This window comes from Drosophila ficusphila, unplaced genomic scaffold (assembly GCF_018152265.1).
Source record: "Drosophila ficusphila isolate 14025-0441.05 unplaced genomic scaffold, ASM1815226v1 contig_350, whole genome shotgun sequence".
Lineage (NCBI taxonomy): Eukaryota > Metazoa > Arthropoda > Insecta > Diptera > Drosophilidae > Drosophila > Drosophila ficusphila.
The window spans coordinates 89,603-107,987 of NW_025064260.1; the positions used below are offsets into that span (position 1 = coordinate 89,603).

The 18,385-nt window shown below is 38.1% G+C and overlaps 3 protein-coding genes across 4 annotated transcripts in view; 1 reads left to right on the forward strand and 2 right to left on the reverse strand.

Annotated features, from left to right (window-relative positions):
* Window positions 1–8,364: 8,364 nt before the first annotated feature.
* Window positions 8,365–9,494, reverse strand: LOC122319983 (accessory gland protein Acp29AB-like). Its single transcript, XM_043207886.1, has one exon. The coding sequence runs from the start codon at window positions 9,443–9,445 to the stop codon at window positions 8,738–8,740; it is 708 nt and encodes a 235-aa protein (XP_043063821.1). The 5' UTR covers window positions 9,446–9,494; the 3' UTR covers window positions 8,365–8,737.
* Window positions 9,495–10,561: 1,067 nt separating this feature from the next.
* On the forward strand, window positions 10,562–11,315 carry LOC108097827. Of its 2 annotated transcripts, XM_017200350.2 has the most exons (2): window positions 10,562–11,031; window positions 11,082–11,196. In XM_017200350.2, coding segments are annotated over exons 1-2 (396 nt in total). In that variant the 5' UTR covers window positions 10,562–10,636; the 3' UTR covers window positions 11,083–11,196. The 2 variants fall into 2 exon arrangements, with proteins under 2 accessions (XP_017055839.1, XP_017055838.1); XM_017200349.2 differs by having other exon boundaries at window positions 10,562–11,315.
* A 3,078-nt stretch (window positions 11,316–14,393) lies between these two features.
* The window catches only part of LOC108097843, a 34,797-nt gene continuing 30,805 nt past the window's right edge, over window positions 14,394–18,385 (reverse strand). Inside the window, 1 exon segment of the mRNA XM_043207885.1 lies at window positions 14,394–17,743. Within this exon segment, the coding sequence (XP_043063820.1) occupies window positions 17,094–17,743 (650 nt within the window). The 3' untranslated portion in view covers window positions 14,394–17,093.

Here is an 18,385-nt window from a genome sequence, read left to right on the forward strand (position 1 = left end):
GAAGAAAATCAGTGTATGATTTATAGGATTTATTGACATTATTTAACCTTTCTTTTGTTTTATAATTATTTTTGTAATCCTGATTAAATCCCTACCCCTCTTAAGAACCTCAGCCAAACGACTTTAATAAGCCACATCTCCAAATGACACTTAGAATCACCCCATTAGCCATTCTTTCGTCTTATCCAGACTTTTAAGTGTCTGCCACAGGAATTTGTATTGGCATGACAAATTATCTGCACTCCTTTGATGAAGCCACATCGCCGAGAACATTCCTCAAAAACGAGACAAGTTCGGGGGAGTTTGCTCCTCTGGAATTCTGTGTGGCAGGTATTGCCACTGCCATTTATGGAGGTGTGTTCTTAGTTGAGTTTCGCTGGAGCGTGAAATATTTTATTGCCGATATAAATCTTGTTTATGCTCGGAAGGAATAAGAATGGAACTTGGCCAGAGGCAAGGATGCCAGACACTCCTTCTGCTGCTGCCTTCTATTCTGTGGCTATTTTGGCCTTCACCCATCGTGGCTCAGTGAGTTAGTTGATGTTTTTATCGGCAAAACCAAAACCAAAAAATTCGATTTAACTTAATCGAATCTGAGGCCCCGTAGAGTGTGATTCAATTCTTGGCTTGCCTAGACACTTTTCCCCAATATGTCGCCATTGTCAGACAAGTAGGTCGGAAAAGCGGAAAAGTGGGAAAAGTGGGAAATTGGGAAAATGGGCAGGGGCTGAAAAACACAACTGGTACGGAGCAGCAAAAGCAATAGCAGTGCAAAATTGAAAAGTAAATGTGAAAATCGTGTTTTAAATGCTTTCAACGTCAGGCCGATGCGACGGCAAAACACTTTCGACACTTTGGCATTTATCAAGTTTGGATCCGGCTGACAAAACAATTTAAAATTTGTTGCCTTGCCAAGAGCCGAGCTAATTGAAATGTTTGCCTAGGTCAAAGTAACACATGAGGACAGGATACCTCGAGAGTCCTAGAAAAGAAAGTTTTGTTTGCCATTAAGGAAGTCTGAAAGTACTCGGTTTATTGGGCAGCTTTTACTTTAAGTGCTAAATCAAGGTACAAGTATTTAAGGGGCAATTCTATTTAAGGTTTGAAGTGCAATTAGAGCAAGATTTATATTGAATACAATTTTATTTTGAATTATAGTGAATGGAAAGTAATAAGGTTCCCACAAGTTTTTGCTCGATCTGTTTTATCAATTAATCCCTACTTAACGTTGTATTTAAAAATCATATAAAAAATGTATCTTACATCTGTTGCAAAAATTAATTTCGCTAATGCCTTTAATTAAGCCAGCTAAAGACCACGACTATCGAGCTTGAGCTGGGCTCATTAAGAGTCGCTCGACCGCAGGACAGATGGAAATGAAGTCCTTTATCCTTCGCCGCTCCTTGCCGCTTTTCCGCGTTGTCATTTGCTGCTCATGAGCGTGTTAAAGCTGCGTTCAAATGCAAATGTCGCTGGCCATGAGGCAGCTCGGGTTTTCCGCTTTTCCGCTTTCCCTTCCCTAATCCACTGCTTGCAGCAAATGGAAATGCTTATAAATTATGCAAGGTGATCTTTTTTTTTTTTTTTTTCTTTTTTTTTGTGTTTGTGGGAGGATGGACAGCTGGCGGACAGCAGACATTGTCATTGTGTTCATCCTTCATTTGGCAGGACCTGCTGCACTTCTGGGAAAAGGGGTGAAAGTGACGAGGGGCCATGTTGATTCTGGCCGTGTTGTTGTTCTCCTAATAGCTGCGAGCATTGACTTTTGTTTGTGTTTGTGGCTTGTCACCAAACAGGACTCTAAAGCTTCGGCTTTGGCAGGGACTCTGATGTGGGGCAAAGTGGCGGAAGGGGCAGCTGACAAAGAGTTGTCAGATTTGCATCACAAAGCTGGACTCCTGCGGCTCGTTCTTGCCAGCTGCCCTTAAATAGATCTTAAAGTTGAGCCATTCTAAACACAAAGGGTGGCCTTTTAAAGTCTTCAGTAAGTTAAATAAAACCTCGCTGGCGTACTGCTACTGCATTCAAGCCTCATTGACTTTCCGCATTTCAATTAGTGCAAATTTCAGCGGACCGATCTGAAAGATTTTACTTCCTTCGCGCGAAAAGCACACTGAGAGAATATTGTTAATAAAGAAATCAAAGCTTGACAAAAACTATTTTAAGCCCGGTGTATTATTTTCATAAATTCTGATTTAGTTATATTACTTTATCACAACAAAATTAATTACTAAAGCTTTTAATTTTTAATCCTTTATAATCAAGGTAGAAAACAAAATAAGGGCAAAAAGTAAATTCCATCTTTAAAATGTTGTAAAAAACCTTTAAAAGCCGCTTGATATTTCTTCTCGAAATTTGTTTTTTGCTTCTGTGTTCAGGGACTGCGACAATTAGCGTGATTTTCAACGGCTGATGGAGCCGGCAGAGTGAAAGTGGTAAAAGCGCTTCGGAACGAAATGCAAATCAAGCGAGTCCTGCACCAAAACTACACACAAACAAATCGCCAACTGCCGCATTGCCAGCCGCTGCCTGTCCGCATTTCACATGCCACACAGCGTTGCAACAATTGCAACGAATTCAATTTGTCTCCGGGGAGGAACGGGGCTTACTGCAGCATGAGTTGGGAGCGGAACTGATGCCACTCCTTTGACAAGTCGCTCCGCCAGCGTCACGTAAAAAGCCCCCGGACGCAGCTCCGTTTCCAGGTCCTGGATCCTGCGTCCTGGTTCCTTGTTGCCGCCTGACACGTGTGCAACATGCAGCTCATGACAGACAATTTTGCTGATGCAGCAGCCCATTTTTACAGGGTCTTTGGGAGGTGTTAATTCCAAACCAAAGTAATAGCAATTGCAGAATTACAAAACATTTTTTTAAGTATTTCGAAATCTTCAACTATAAAAAGGTGATAGAAAATCAATTGGTTTTATCAATTATATCGGATTATTTATTACTTTAAGCTAATAGTAACATAAAATATTTTTTTTTGTTGGAAAGGAGTTACTTATATCGACCTCCTAATTCATGATGTTTACTAACTTGCAACTTTAATTGATATTAAGCCTTTTAAAGGGTATACAAAGAACTGAATTCTGTGATTTCCAAATTCATTTTGAGTATCAGCGGGGGAAAAGCGCATAAAATCGGCAAAAAAAGGAATCCATTCAGGTAGCAGAAGAAAACTTTTCATGGCTAAAACTTTTACGCGCACGATTTGACAAGTCAAGCTGGTTGTTGCTGCCGGCATCTTCAGCCAAAGTTGGTTGCCACATGTTTTCCGCTTTTCCACTTGCATCCGCTTTTCCCGACAGACTTCACACAATGCACTTGGTTACCAAGGCAGACCCAAAAACCAAACTATTGGGTAAGCCCGCTCTCGCAGGCCTCTGTGTACCCTCTATTAAACACTTTTAAAAGCTTTTGTGGCTTAAAAGCGGCTTAAACTAAATGAAGTATTCTTTAATATGTTCAGAAAATATAATGAAACCGAAATAACTTATTTAAATTGTATTTTTATTAATATTTTAAAATAGAACGACAAAGTATGGATGTGAACTAAATTAAGGACAAATTTGGACTAAGCCCTTTTGATTGAACTTTGAAACGATTTTATGACGTGTGGATCCTGAAACTAAAAAGCTTAGCTATCGTGAAGCCAAAGTGGGATTTAATAATCATGGCTTAGTTGCAACATAAACTTTTCAGTGCTGCTTTATGTGCGGGTTTTCAATGCCAGACCCAAGATTCCTTTTGCTGGCCCCTATCTAAATGTGTATGTGTGTGTGCGGGCTTGTGTGTGGGTATGTGTGTTGTGGGTGCGAAAAGTTCATTAAAGTTTTACGTGCGAAATTATATAAAATTTTAAGTGCTTGACTTGGCCGCGTGTGTCTGCTCCCAATTGCTCATGACTTCCTGCCGCAGCCGAAAGGGAAGTGCAAATTATTTTCCCCAGACATTTTGCAGTTGTTTACGCTTAATTGCTACCGCCATTGCAGGCATTACCCCTTCCTGAAGAGATTTATTATTTAATTGAAAAACAATTACCTTCCGCTGGGTACAAATTTTTTTTTTTGAAGGAATAAAAGCGCTCAGAAAGAATTAAAGTGTTAACTTGTTAATTATAAACATAATTATTATTGAATACCTTACACATTAGCCTGTTTTTTTTACATACTTTAATGACCTCTTTAAATATTTATGCAAATGGGCTTCCGAATGGATGATTTCGTACATGTTTGCTTTTCGCAAAAACCCGTTCAAAAGTCAAGCGCACAATTTTGATTGATTTTTCTACACGAATGCTTTCAATTACTGCCCCTATCTATTTGACTTTCCGCACTCTCATCGCCGTCAGTTACTCTGCAAATGAACACATCCTTCTGTCCTGCCCCCGAAATACAATAACCAAAGTCATGCTGTGACACCTCCAGTCATGCTGAATCCTGACCCCCGCCAACTTGTTGCATCCAAAATCAACTGTGATTCCTGCTTCACTGGAGAAATCACCAATGAAAAAAAAAATGGCGAATAGGATCCGTCTCGCTCTTTCTCTCGGCTTCTCTGGTCCAAAAAACTGGCAGTGACACTTACAAATTGGATTTTCGACATCAGCAACAAGACCTGAAGGACACACCATTATCGGGTGGCGGCATAGAATCGCTTAAAAAGATATCCCAAATAAATAATGCCGCATGTAAATAACAACAAATCAATTTTTAAATAGACAGGATGAACCCAAGCATACACAAACAAAAACAGGACCTTATATCTGACAACAGTGAACCCTCTTCATCAGTGGGCTTAATGCGTGTGAGTTTTTTTTTGTTTTTTGGAACTGTGGTTACAAGTTAACAACATTTCTTAAGAAAAAAATTTAATAAGTTAAAAATCTATAAACATTTTTTGAGATTACAATAGCAAAGCAAAAAAATCTATATTTTAATGGCTACCAGCTAATGGTTTCAACTAAGTTAATTTATTTTTTCTTATGTTAACTTAGCTAATTGTGCTAAAAGGGCTTTCAGCTAAAATAAATAAAACCAAGATTTTTACACTTGTTGATATTAAGTTTCGTAACTGAATAACAACTGTTTTATTAACTTGAAATGAATTGCAGTTACCTTCACTCGATTGAACCACTGTGCCTTAGCCTGGGGCAAAAAGGTCTTTCTCGCTGTCAGAACCAGGCACTTTCACTTAGCCAACGGCAATGGCTTTGATAGATCCCAGTTCACAGTAGGCCACCAGGTAGCCATTCATCTCGCACTCCCCAAAACCACTCCCCGAATTTCGGAGACAGAGATTGTTGGCTGACTTTTGCGGGGACCTGTGTAACTTGACTGTTCATGCGGTTCATTGACATGGCAATAAGAGGGGCTGGGCGTTGGGGCCAATTTAATTTTGATTAATTGCGGTAAATGTTGTGTTAATTTGCTACGACTTTTTTGTATCGCTGCCTTGGCTGTCTGTCGACCGATTTAAGATAAGCGACTAATGCGATACTATTAGTGGGCGGGTCGGTAAACTAATTTTCTAACAAAGCCTGTCGTCACACATTGTGTTTGAAAAGGCTATAGTGTGTGTGTGTGTGTGAGCCGATTTGTCTGGGTTGACAAACACTAATTAATTGCAATGAGCTCGACTTAAAAAGGGTTCGCCTCCTGCTGTTCATTGAAGCCTTCTAATTATTCGAAACCCAATCAATTGTTTTAAAGCATATAGAATAAAATTAAAAACACTTTGTATGCTAACTTGGATAAAAAGGTTTAAAGTTTTTTTTTCAAACATTTGATAGGTCCCCCTTTGCTTTTTTGCAATATGATTTGATCACTTTTATACCCGTTACTCTAAGAGTTAAAGGGTATTTTGAATTTGTAAAAATTATGTAACATGTCGAAGGAAACACATGTGACCCCATAAAGTATATATGTATATTCGTTATTATATATAAACACACTTAAACAGAGTTATTTACTCACACAATGTTGTCAAATTTTCATTAAAAAAAAATGAAATCTTAATTTAAAACTAACTTTTAATTCATACACCATTAAATACGACATGCTTAAAATATCGACTTATATTTTTTCTAAAAGCGCCCTGTGCTTCTAAATAAAAATCGCTGATAAATAAATTTTTTGTTTTGTAGTTGAAAAATTTTCATTTTATTTTTCTTTAAAAATCAAAAAGCATTTCTTCTGTTAGATTCCTTTCTAAATCCAAAATATTGTTTTTTATTAGATAATGTTAGATGTATTCATAATTTTTATTTTTGGTCAGGATCATAAGAAGTGAATACAAAAGCCAATTTACTTGATTTTGGTTTTCAATGTAGAAGTACCTCGAGCGGGTGTAAATTTAAAGGTTTCGGCTCAGCTACGGTCTTTTAGAAGCCATTGCGTCCCGAAACGCCTGTTGTTGGATTTCCGTTTTCATCTGTATGGCCTGTAGTTGACCTTCCATCTCTTCCTGCAATCTGTCTATTTTTGCCTGAGTTGCAGCTTGTTGTCCAGCTAAATATCTGAACCACTGTTGCTGGTGTAGCGCAATCTGATCAAGAAAGCCTGACTCCTGGTTTTGAGCTTGGCTTCCCCACAGTCCGCAAACCGTGAAGAGCCATAAAAAATAGAAGTAACTCAGCATACTTGGCGTGTAAGACCTACGAGTCCAAAGCTTCGTAACTAACTGCTTCTCGGTTTGTTACAGATCTTGACGTGATAAATGTGATCAACTGCAACTAATTAAGTTTGCAATCAAGAAAAGAATGCAGCTTCGGCGAGACGAAGCTTATATAATTTTGAGCAAAATGCATAAATGCTAATCAATATCGAAGCAAAGGCGATTATTCTATTATTTTCATATACTTTCACCGATCGTTCCTATGACAGCTATATAAAATAGTTTTCCGATTTTTTCTTATTCCAAATTTAAGAGTCGATGGAAAACTCTTTCTCACAAAAATCATATTTGCATGATTAAAAACAAGGATGTTTTTCGTTATTTTGATCGTGATGGTGATCAAGAGTATACATATATACTTTATGGGGTCTGAAGTTTCTCCTTCACTGCATTGCAAACTTCCAAATATAGTACCCCATATTAGGTTATACAAAAACCTGAAAAAAATACTGAACTTATCTAAAAAAAATTTTCCCTAAAAAATGTATTTTGTTCTGTATTAAAAGACCTAAATTAAAAGATCGACATTTGAATTTATTCAGCACAGTTTCATTGTTTGAATAAGTTTTTAAACTTTGACATTTCACATTTTATCCTAAGTTTTTATTAGCCAGGATTTTCAATCAATTGCAATCATTGATCACTTTGACAAATAGAGAGGTATTCATCCCAACAATTTGGACTCCACATTTTCCCCACGTACATATTCACACATTCGTTTTCATTGTTGGTCGGCCGCTTATCTGCCCATCTGAAGTATGGTGGACGCTCGCCGGTGCGAGTGGAAAGAAAAACTCCTTTTTTGGCCAATGAGGTGGCGTCCAACCAATATGCACCTGGAATGACTTTCCCGTTGACGGCTTGTAGTTCCTCCAGGTCGTTGAATGTAGCCAAGTAGCCACCGAGTCGGCGACATTTGTTAAATGCTTGAAACCAATTTAATCGTTCTTGCTTTTCAATGTAGAAGTACCTCGAGCCAATCTTTTCAAACAGATTTGATGGCCGTTGAGAAACTCTTTGTGAAGAAGAATTTAAAGGTTTCGGGTCCACAATGGCTTTCTTTAGTTCTTCTATATCATCCTTCATTTTGTCCATAACGACCCGAAGCGACTGTTGTTGGATTTCTGTTTTCACCTGTTGCGCCTGTAGTTGGCCTTCTATGCTTTCCTTTAGTCTGTCTATTTTTGCATTAGCTTCAGCCTGATTTGCCGCTGTGTATCTGAACCACTGTTGCTGGTGGTTGGCTATCTGATCAAGCAAGCTTGGCTCCTGGTTTTGAGCTTGAGTTCCCCACAGTCCGCAAACAGTGAAGAGCCATAAAATATAGGAGTACCTCCACATATTGAGTGTGTAAGATCTGTAATCCAATCTTCGAAACTAACTGTTTCTCGGGTTGTTAAATAATATGTGATAAACCTTTAATATGTGATAAACCGCAACGGATTCAGTTTGAGAAAGAAATAATGAAAATGTGCATGACCGAAACTTTATCAACATATGTAAATGCCAGCATATGAAAGACGCCTATACGGCTAGAATTTTTCAGAAAACTGTATTTATTTTCTCTGGTGTGGGATTCAAACAGGAAAATATGGCCTATGCAGAGGTGGCAATTGCTGTTATTATCTTTCAACCCCCCGCACAGCAACCTTTGGTGTGGACAAATCTTAAAGTGGTTACCAACAAAACTGAAGTTAACTGTCTACTTTTATTTTCATACATTTCTCTTTTAGTTCACGAAACTTTGCACAAGATTTTTACTCTGGGAACTTTTGTTTGAAACTGATAAATAATGCAGAAGAGTTTCCCTTTTTTAATGCATATTTTTATATAAAAGTCTAGCTAAAAAATCAAAAAGCATTTATAAATTAAAAATTTATTTATTCACAGCTCAATTTTTTTCTATTCATTGCTTTCTAAACCCAAAAGTTGTTTTTTTTTTTTTTAAATGAGGTTAAACATTTTCGTCGTAATTTTAACGTTTGGTCAGGATTTTTGGAACTACAAAAGAAAAAACGGGCAAAATATAACAACCGTATCGTAAAAATATTGGTTTATAGTCTCATTGTTCACTTTGGCAAACAAAAAAGTATTGATCAAAACAATTTTCATTGTACATTCCCGTGCCGTACAGATCTACACAACGAAAATTTTTGTCATTCGGTCGCCCTTTTGCCCATTTAAAGAATGGTGGACGTTGCCCGGTGCGTGTAGAAAGAAACACCCCTTTTGTGGCCAATGAGGTGATGTCCAACCAAAACACACCTGCAACTAATCTCGGGTAGATTGCCTGTAGTTCCTCCTCGTCGTTGATTGTAGCCAGGTATCCACCGAATCGACGACATTTGTTAAATGCAGCAAACCAATTTGCACGCTCATGCTTTTCAATGTAGAAGTATCTCGAGCCAATCTTTTCAAACAGATTTGAAGGCGGTGGTGATACTCTTTGTAAAGAAGAATTTAAAGGTTTCGGGTCCACAATGGCTTTCTTTAGTTCTTCTATATCATCCTTCATTTTGTCCATAACGACCCGAAGCGAGTGTTGTTGGATTTCTGTTTTCACCTGTTGCGCCTGTAGTTGGCCTTCTATGCTTTCCTTTAGTCTGTCTATTTTTGCATTAGCTTCAGCCTGATTTGCCGCTGTGTATCTGAACCACTGTTGCTGGTGATTGGCTATCTGATCAAGCAAGCTTGGCTCCTGGTTTTGAGCTTGAGTTCCCCACAGTCCGCAAACAGTGAAGAGCCATAAAATATAGGAGTACCTCCACATATTGAGTGTGTAAGATCTGTAATCCAATCTTCGAAACTAACTGTTTCTCGGGTTGTTAAAGCCCTTTAATATGTGATAAACCGCAACGGATTCAGTTTGAGAAAGAAATAATGAAAATGTGCATGACCGAAACTTTATCAACATATGTAAATGCCAGCATATGAAAGACGCCTATACGGCTTGAATTTTTCAGAAAACTGTATTTATTTTCTCTGGTGTGGGATTCATACAGGAAAATATGGCCTATGCAGAGGTGGCGATTGCTGTTATTATCTTTCAACCCCCCGCACAGCAACCTTTGGTGTGGACAAATCTTAAAGTGGTTACCAACAAAACTGAAGTTAACTGTCTACTTTGATTTTCACACATTTCTCTTTTAGTTCACGAAACTTTGGGAAAGATTTTTTCTCTGGGAACTTTTGTTTGAAACTGATAAATAATGCTTTTAAGGCAGGCAGTCGCAAACAATAAAATCAATCCGGGTTGTTTGTCATTTGGCTGCATTTTGCCTGCAAGCAAACAAGTCACAAAGAGTTTTCCATATCATTTTTCTTGCCATCAATTTTAAATATCTTGAATTGGGAATACATAATACTAGGATAGAAACGAAAGAGTTTAAACTAAAAATCTCCTCGTTTTTATAACCATAATGAATGAGAGGACTTATTAAAACAAAGTGTTACGACTGGATTATAATAGCTGAAACAACTAGACTAAAAGTTCTAGATTTGTAAAAAATTGATATTAACTCATTGCTTTGGAAGCTTGATTTCATACTATTAATTATATATATTTGTTATTGTAGGAACATTAACCCCGAATCACTTATTGACAAACACACTAAATTTAAAATTAAAATTACGTTTTTTAATGAATTTCAAAAATTTAGTAACAGATAAAACGCGATTAAAAATTTTTAAAGAAAATGAATGCATTTTTGTGTAAAACCAAGTCTCATTGGTCTCTTTGGCAAATAAATAAGTATTTATCTCCACAATCAATACTATACACCTCCGATCGGTACACATCTGCACAAAGATTATCCTGGGTAAAGAGCTACCGGAAAAGCAGATCAATATTGTATATAGAAGACAGAAAGTAAAATGTAGTTTTCAATCAAACATATAAATTTGACTAGTTCACTTTCCCGTATATATTTATATCATTGAGCAAGTAGAATAAACTGGAGTAATGGAAGTCCTGGCAGTGGGAGTGGCAGCTTTTTTCCAGCTGATGGGCTGCTACTTTTTCTTCGCACAGCCGAAGGATCGCTGTTCGTCAGCTCCCGACTTGGCCAGTTGGCTTTTTCTGGGAGCCACATTGTGTTACCTCTGGGATGCTAACATTTATCCTCGACGTTTCATGCACATGCCACGCTACTGGAAACTTATAATTGAGATCGTGGCTGCCATTTTTCTGACTGAGTTGGGCACAATTATCATTTGGTGCGGCCTCGAAAGATTCCTCTTCGGACTGACGAATGATCTGCTGAATCTTGGCTACACTGAGTGTAATCCATCTCCTTATGCCTATGGATACTGGCTGTCGGGAGTAGTCACCTCCTTGGTGAGCGGTGCGGTCTTGTGGTATGTGCTTAAAGCCACCGATGGCACATATTATTTTATAAAGTTCACAGAAAATCTGCGAGCTATCGTGCACGATTATTGGCAGATGTTCCGCTGCTATAAAACCATGAATTCAAGAGGAAGACGTCGGGCTTTGAGGGTTTGTCAGTTGGCCAGGAAAACGCCATGTCGCCGGCCTAAAACTCGAATGTGTTGTCCACAGGAGGATGATGAAAGTGACTGACTATAGACCCTGTTCATTTTTTTTTGGCAGTCTTATTTTTCTAAAATGATAAGAATAATTTTTTTTTAGTAAAATAAAAATAAAACTCTAAAAAAAATACAAAATCTAAGGGAATGCATTTTTAGGTATGTTTATTTATCCTATAAATTTCACGAACTTGTAAAAATATTTTCTTTTTGATTGTGGCTATTATCTCACTAAGTAATACTACAAAATTCTTTTTATATTAAGTTGTACCAGTCGAAATGCCTACATTGTGTTGGTGAAAAGCTTATGTCTTCGTATAAGTGGTCTCGATTATTCATCGAAAGAAACATCTCTCATACGCCCCGTCAGCCACACCCCACAGCTGTGTGTGTGTGAACGTGGCCATAACAAACACTCGCACAAAGCAAAACCGACCCAAATACACAAAAAAAAGGCAACTGAAAATGAATAAAAATGGGCGTGTCAGACGAGTTGCAGACAATCAGAGAGCACATTTGGAGATTGCCGTGCATTTCTAGGCAGCAATCACCACCATATGCTAACTTTGATTACTTCTTCTGGCTTTTATCACCGCCTCCCAATCCCCAAATTCCCAGCTATTCCTGGAGAAACGCCTAGGAAAAGGCAGGCAGGGAAGGCGAAGAAGAAATTGTATTTCATTTTCCTGGGCCTGAGAGCAAAGACGAAACCGGATATGCGACATTTTATCAAGTCAGGCATAAATCAGCAGCTTATGCTGGGATTCCAGCGGGAGATGGGCGAGTACCATTTCCTCGCCTTGGCTCGGTTTTCACTTGCGTTTACTGCTGCTATTGCTGTTGCTGTTCTCCTGCATGTTTGAAACTGGCAAATAATTTATTTTGCATAAATTTGCCAGCACTTAACGATGGGGATCTACGCCACACCTACGAGAAGCGAAGAACGAGTGCGAGGAATATGTTCCGTGTGCGGGTCACGCTGAATTATGCCATCTAATTTGTCTGCAGGCAGGTGGTGCTCATTAATCTTTCCTCGCTTATGAGCGGCTCCACCATCTCCGCCTCCGTCTGTTTTTTTTTTTTTCTTGCCACACTGCCGCAGCACACTCCTGGGATTCTGTGCCGCAGATAAGCTCTTCGCCTTTGCAGCGCGCTCACGTAGCAGGTTTGCGATTTCCTTTGCCCGCTTCGGTGCCAGGCGAAGGATTTTACACGGCGATACCCTTTCATCGGGTTAAGTGTGTCACATATAATGGGTAAACACAAATATTATTTAGAATAAAATAAAAATAGGTAAAAAAAACTTTTTAAGCTAAACCGTTTTATGGAAAACATACATTGCAATGTTTAAGATAAATATATAAAAAACCAAAAAATAATATAAAATAGATACAAACGTGGGAATTATAAACATATGCATAGACTAGACTAAAATAAAACCGTGGGCACGTCAATTGTCTACAATCGTTGATTAAAATGTTTGTTTGCCCCACGGTTTTATTTTAGCCTAGAATATCTAGTATAAAAAAATGTATAATAATTAAAAATAGTTTCATCAAGTGATAGGAACGATGTTCTATTATTTCCTTACAGATACTTTACGAGTAATCTTAATATGTTGTTAATGTAATCCTTTTAAATAAAAATGTTGTTTAAATACTGTAGGATTGCGGGCCAACAAAAATATATTTTAAGTTTTATATCTATACGAAAAAGAAAAAGTAAAAGAAATTTTATTTAAGTTACATATTTTGTGTGGAGTTTAGATATATTTTACAGACTAAATAGTTCTTATTTTCAACAAAATTACAAATTTAATAAAAGTATGCCTTAAATATATTTCCGAGTTGTCCAAAACACATAGCAGGGTATCCACATATCCTGGGTAAACAGGACTCGTGCAACTTCACCCGCATAGTTCCGTACCTGACTCCCGCTTAATGCTTAATGGATTTGCGCTTTGATGTGCCAACTGCGTGTACGTGTATCAAAATCGTACTGTGGTGGTCTGTGTGTTTGTGTGAGTGTGTGTGTTTGTTGGCCTGGTTGTAAGTGGTTAAGTGTCTATATTAGACGCCATCACTTGCAGTCTCCCATTTCTAAGGGCCCGATGGTATTTTTTGGCCGTGTTTTTTGGTCCATTTTACTGCAGAGGTGGCAAGCATAAATTTCCCTCTAAATGGCCTTATGAGAGCGGCCTCGAAGCTGATCCTCTGTTTATGACCTGGCCAAATGAAATGTGAATGGGAGTCGGATTCGCATTTGGCCATAGCAGCCGGTGAGTGAGAGTGGCTCGTGTTGGCCCTTTTAAATTAAAAATCCTGCCCGTGGCTTCTGTTTGGGCCGCCCTGAAATTGAATTTTCCTTCCGTCCCGGTTTGATTAGCATAAAATGCGGTACGTGTCTTGGTTAGACTGGAAAACGTGAAAAACGTGTGGTGATGATGATGATGGGCTTGTATTGAAACCATAGAAAAATGAAATGCTTTTTCAAAGAATTTTTATTTCTGTTAAAATTTAAATTTTTTTTGCACACCACATTATTTCTTTATTTATTTACTTTTTCCGGATCTCATTTTTTCTTCAACATTTAAAAATTCGCTTTGTTTGTAAACATTTTCGGTTTTCTTTTATTCTTGACACGTTACTTACAACTAGTGTTGTAGAAATGTTTTTCCACTGCTCTCGGCATTTAATTAATAAAATTAGGTTGTTCTTCAGATTATTTATATACACACAGATTTTAGTTCAAAGTATTTTTGTAATTTACGTTCAGCCGGGTTCTCATTTCCTGTCTGTGGTGGGTGATTTCATTCAAAAGGATTTAATTCTTCAATCGATTTCAATATGCAGTGGTTTTTGCATTTACCGGACTAATCTTAGTTATTTGCTAGGCAAAAGATTAATATTAGTTTAGTATCTCACTTGTGTTTTTTAAACTAACTATAATCCTATTGAAACAATATTTATTTCAATGAGCAATGGTTTGCAGCAGTTTTTCTTATATCAAAAGAATCCTTCTCGATTTCATTTAAGAATATGTAAAATTAATTTAATTAACTTTTAGCTAAAAAGTTTGTTTATGAATTAACAATAAATATTTATTTACTCCTCGGATTTTACTTAATTTCAAATTTTTGGTTTGGGATATAGGAAAACATTTTTTTTTCTAAATTGAACAGTATTTAAAGCAACGTTTTCGTTTTACATTTTAAAGTAAAGAATCTATATATTTAAACAAGAAAAACGCTTCAATCGGCAAGCCGAAATCCTCACACAACAATTAGGCAATTATTTAACATTTTAATCATAGATTAGCTAAGTAATAAAGATTTAATTTAGAACGACGTACACTCAGACCAACGGATTTGATTATACTGACTAATTGGAACTAATTTCCCCTTCTCATTCTTTTTGGGCTGATATCTATTTAAATCTATGGTTCAAATAGTTTCCACATTCTCTTACAAGCTTTTGTTCAAAGCTTTTAATCCTTTTCTTACACAAGGATCTGAATCAAAATTGTTCATGTTTTTTGTTAATCCTGTTAGCACATCAAAAACTATAAATATTGGACCAAAAATTACCATTGAACCTTATTTAAAGTCAAATATGTCTTCTACTGTCTTCTTTTGTGTTCAGTTTCATTTCGTTTTGGTTAGTCCTTGACCGCCATACTCAAATATTTACAGTTCCCTGCGTTCTACTCTCCGCTCTTTGTGAACTTCGTCGAATAAATCAATTAACATTTATGGGAATAAATGTCGAAGAATGAAAACTTAAGACAGCGACCCCAAAGGACTATTTACAAGGTCAACCACACACAAACTGAACTCAAGAGGGCAAAGTGGGTGAGATGATAGGTTAGAATGGAATGGGAAAGGACATCTAGGACACGAGTGTCGTGGCCGTTTTAGTTTTTGGCTGTCGTCGCCTTTTGTGTGCGACTTGTCGACACAGTTTTTGCTCGCAAGTTCATTGAAATGGTGGCAGTCAATGTGTCAGATAAACAAGCCCAGTGACACTTTTGGCCATGATTCAGAGTGTCTGATCCGGGAAACGGAGCGTGAGAGTCAAGTGTGGGAATTTATAGTTGGCCATGCAATTTTTGTCCCAAGATTTGCACAATAAACACCTTGACGTGCTGGAAAATGGAAAATGGGAAAATATCAACCGATGGGTGGTGCTACAAAGTTGGCTGACTGCACACAAGTGGTCACATTTATATGGACGATATGTTTGCCTTATATGCGGGCAGATCCTCTCTTGACCCCCGTCCATCTCCATCTCCATCTCCGTTTTCGCTCTCGCTTTGTCTGCAGGACTCTGGCCGGACGTGCCCCGGCTGCAGGATAGCCCACCCACACACCCACACAGACAAACAATCGTACATGCACGCTGCCAATGACAGTTGTCAACATGACAGTTATAAGGACACTGATACAAATGTTACGGATGTTTGTCTTGGCCAGACAAGAAATGCTTGCCGCATGCCGTGGGCCGAGAGCAAAGATTGATTAAAACTGCTGATAAATGATGGCGAAGTGGGGAGTGTTCCAGCTTGAAATTAATCGAAAACAGTGGCAGTGCTTTTCCGATTTAAATTTCGAAAGATTACTGGCGGAAAAGAATAGGAATTAGAGGTTTATTATAACTTAGTACATACTTTTGCTATAGCAGCCCTAATGTTTTATTTCTTTTCTTTACGATTTAAAAATAATTAAAATCATCGTTTTTTGTTAAACATTCAAGACCATGTTAGTTTAAATAGCTTTTGTTTGAGAACATTTTGAAAACTCTGCCTTTCTACTTGATTTGACTTCAATTTATATGCTGTTGAGCAACACAAGCTTAATTTTAAATTTTATTTACATGCTCAGCAGATTTTAGTTAATGGGACATTTAAATTCAGAACCAAGAATTGTTGCAGACTTTGGTGAACTGCGACAACAATTCGGTTTCATTTTTAATGTGGGCTGCAAGCTAAACTGTATAAAATTATTGGAAAATTATACAGATCTCCTACTTTAACCCTTTACATGGCAATAACTCCGATTTTCTTCATTTTTTTTTTGTTTGGTAGATAAGTGAAAATAAAAAATACACTTTTTTTATTTTTTTAATTTTTTTGGTTTTACCTTATTTTTTCTATGTGTAAAGCTACTTTAATGCATATCTGCAACAAGGCAAAATTGTTGATTTATTCGTATTATAATGCAACAAACACAAAAACTCGACAATATATAACTAAATATAATTTTTACCTGTTTATAAATATAAATTAAATTAACTATACATTTTTTTTTTTTGATATTTAAATTTGGATGAGAAACTGCACAACCAGTTCAGATTTCCACATTCACCAAATTGGCGGGAAAAGTAATTATCTGTTGAGTATTGGACAGAATTCTGAGTGACTAACACTTGTTATATAAAAAACGAAAGTTTCTGAACTGCATCAAAAAGATTTCAGAAAGTTTTGCAACGCCCGTTGAAAAATAAATGAATTTGAACGGTATGATGCAGATATGCATCACCACCATGTAAAGGGTTAAAGTTCAACAAAATCGTGACCATTCGAAAGAGAACTGAGAAAACGTTTGAGTATGATTGACCTTGATTTTGGTTGCTCCTAAGAGAAACAGTTCTTACTTAAGATTTTGTGCGGTACTTTAACCAGAAAAAGTACCATTCAGCATTAAAGTTAGAGTTGCAGATAGCATTTTACAATTCATTCACATAACATTTACACTTTAGTTCTTGCCACCGATTCAACGATTCAGCGATTTACAGTTTAGAGCAGTTTTAGGCAGTTTACTGTCAGAAGTTGGTAAATCCGCTTTAGTGAGGGAAATCCCAGTTAATGTCGGGCAATCAGTGCCGAGGACCAATGTAGATTCCCCCAATGCTATCGTTACTATCCCCGCCCACACAACTACCATCTCCTTCGTCGTCCTCCTCCTCATCCTCCTCCTCGTCCTCGTTATCCATAAGGCCATCGTCCAATCGGATAACATCCGCTCCGTTCTCCTGGTTGCTCTGGCCATTGTTAATGGTCCCACCTTCGTAGGTATCACTGTCCTCCACCAGGCAGCAATCCCCGCACTCGTCCGTCGAGGAGTTCACCTCATCGCTGAGATCATCGAGCAGCGTCACCTTGGGAGCCCGGAATTCATCCTGGCAGCCCATCGGAACGCCGGCGGAGGCCACCGAAATCTTGATGTTGCAATTCGTGGAGGCGTGGCAGGCGTGGGCGTGTGGAATCGGTTGCTGGATGTTGGCCACCTGGGAGGAAGTTCCGTGAGCGGCCCGGAAACTCAGATTCGGAGTCCGTTGACCCATGCTGGCCATTCCCGGTGGCATTTGCGTATGCGACATGCTCAGTGTGGGCGGTACGTTCAGTACCGCCGCTCCACCGCCTCCTGTCTTGTGGGCGGGATGGGCGTGGCCCGAGTACATCAACTGGTGCGTATCGGAGGCCAAATTGTGGGCGGTCAACTGTAGGGGATGCTGATCCTTGCGTTCTGTCGAGTGGAGAAAGCAGATGGGAGAAAAGAGAAAGGAGAAATGAGAAATGAGAAGGGAGATGGCACCTATAAACACTTCAGTTTGCAAAGTATCTCAAGGATGCGAACACGGAAGCGGAAGTGCATTCGAGGACGTGTCGGCGATTGGTTTATCGCCACCACAATGTGCAGGCATCTGCGAGGACTTCGAGTGAACGAACCGCCACTTCGCGTCCTTCAGCACTTCCGCTTTTCATTGGTCTGGTTTTGGTTTTGCGAACGGGAAAGATTGGAAAGTAGAAGCTGCCAGTACCCTGTCTTCAATTGTAGGAGAAATCAAAATAATGAAACTGAAAAAAATGCACCTTCTATTTTAAATATACATATGTAGGTATGTATATAGACCATCAAAACCTCTGTATGTTATGTTGGTGTACAATATTTAAAAGAATATTTGAAATTCAAAATTAACTTAACCAAATCTTGAGGGATTGGATTTAAATAAAATAAATACTAGACTTTGAAAAAGAACTTTTTTCAAGTCGGTGTGGAACCAGAATAGCAATTTCTAAATATATTTTAAGTGTGCCGAAACTCTTTAAAAAATATATACTGTATAATGTTTTGGTTTGACCGTTTGCCAGTAGCTTAAGTTATATA

Bases quoted from the DNA above. Each gene is read 5' to 3' on its own strand.
- LOC108097827 (XM_017200349.2), top strand. From the start codon at position 10,637: ATGGAAGTCCTGGCAGTGGGAGTGGCAGCTTTTTTCCAGCTGATGGGC.
- LOC122319983 (XM_043207886.1), bottom strand. From the start codon at position 9,445: ATGTGGAGGTACTCCTATATTTTATGGCTCTTCACTGTTTGCGGACTG.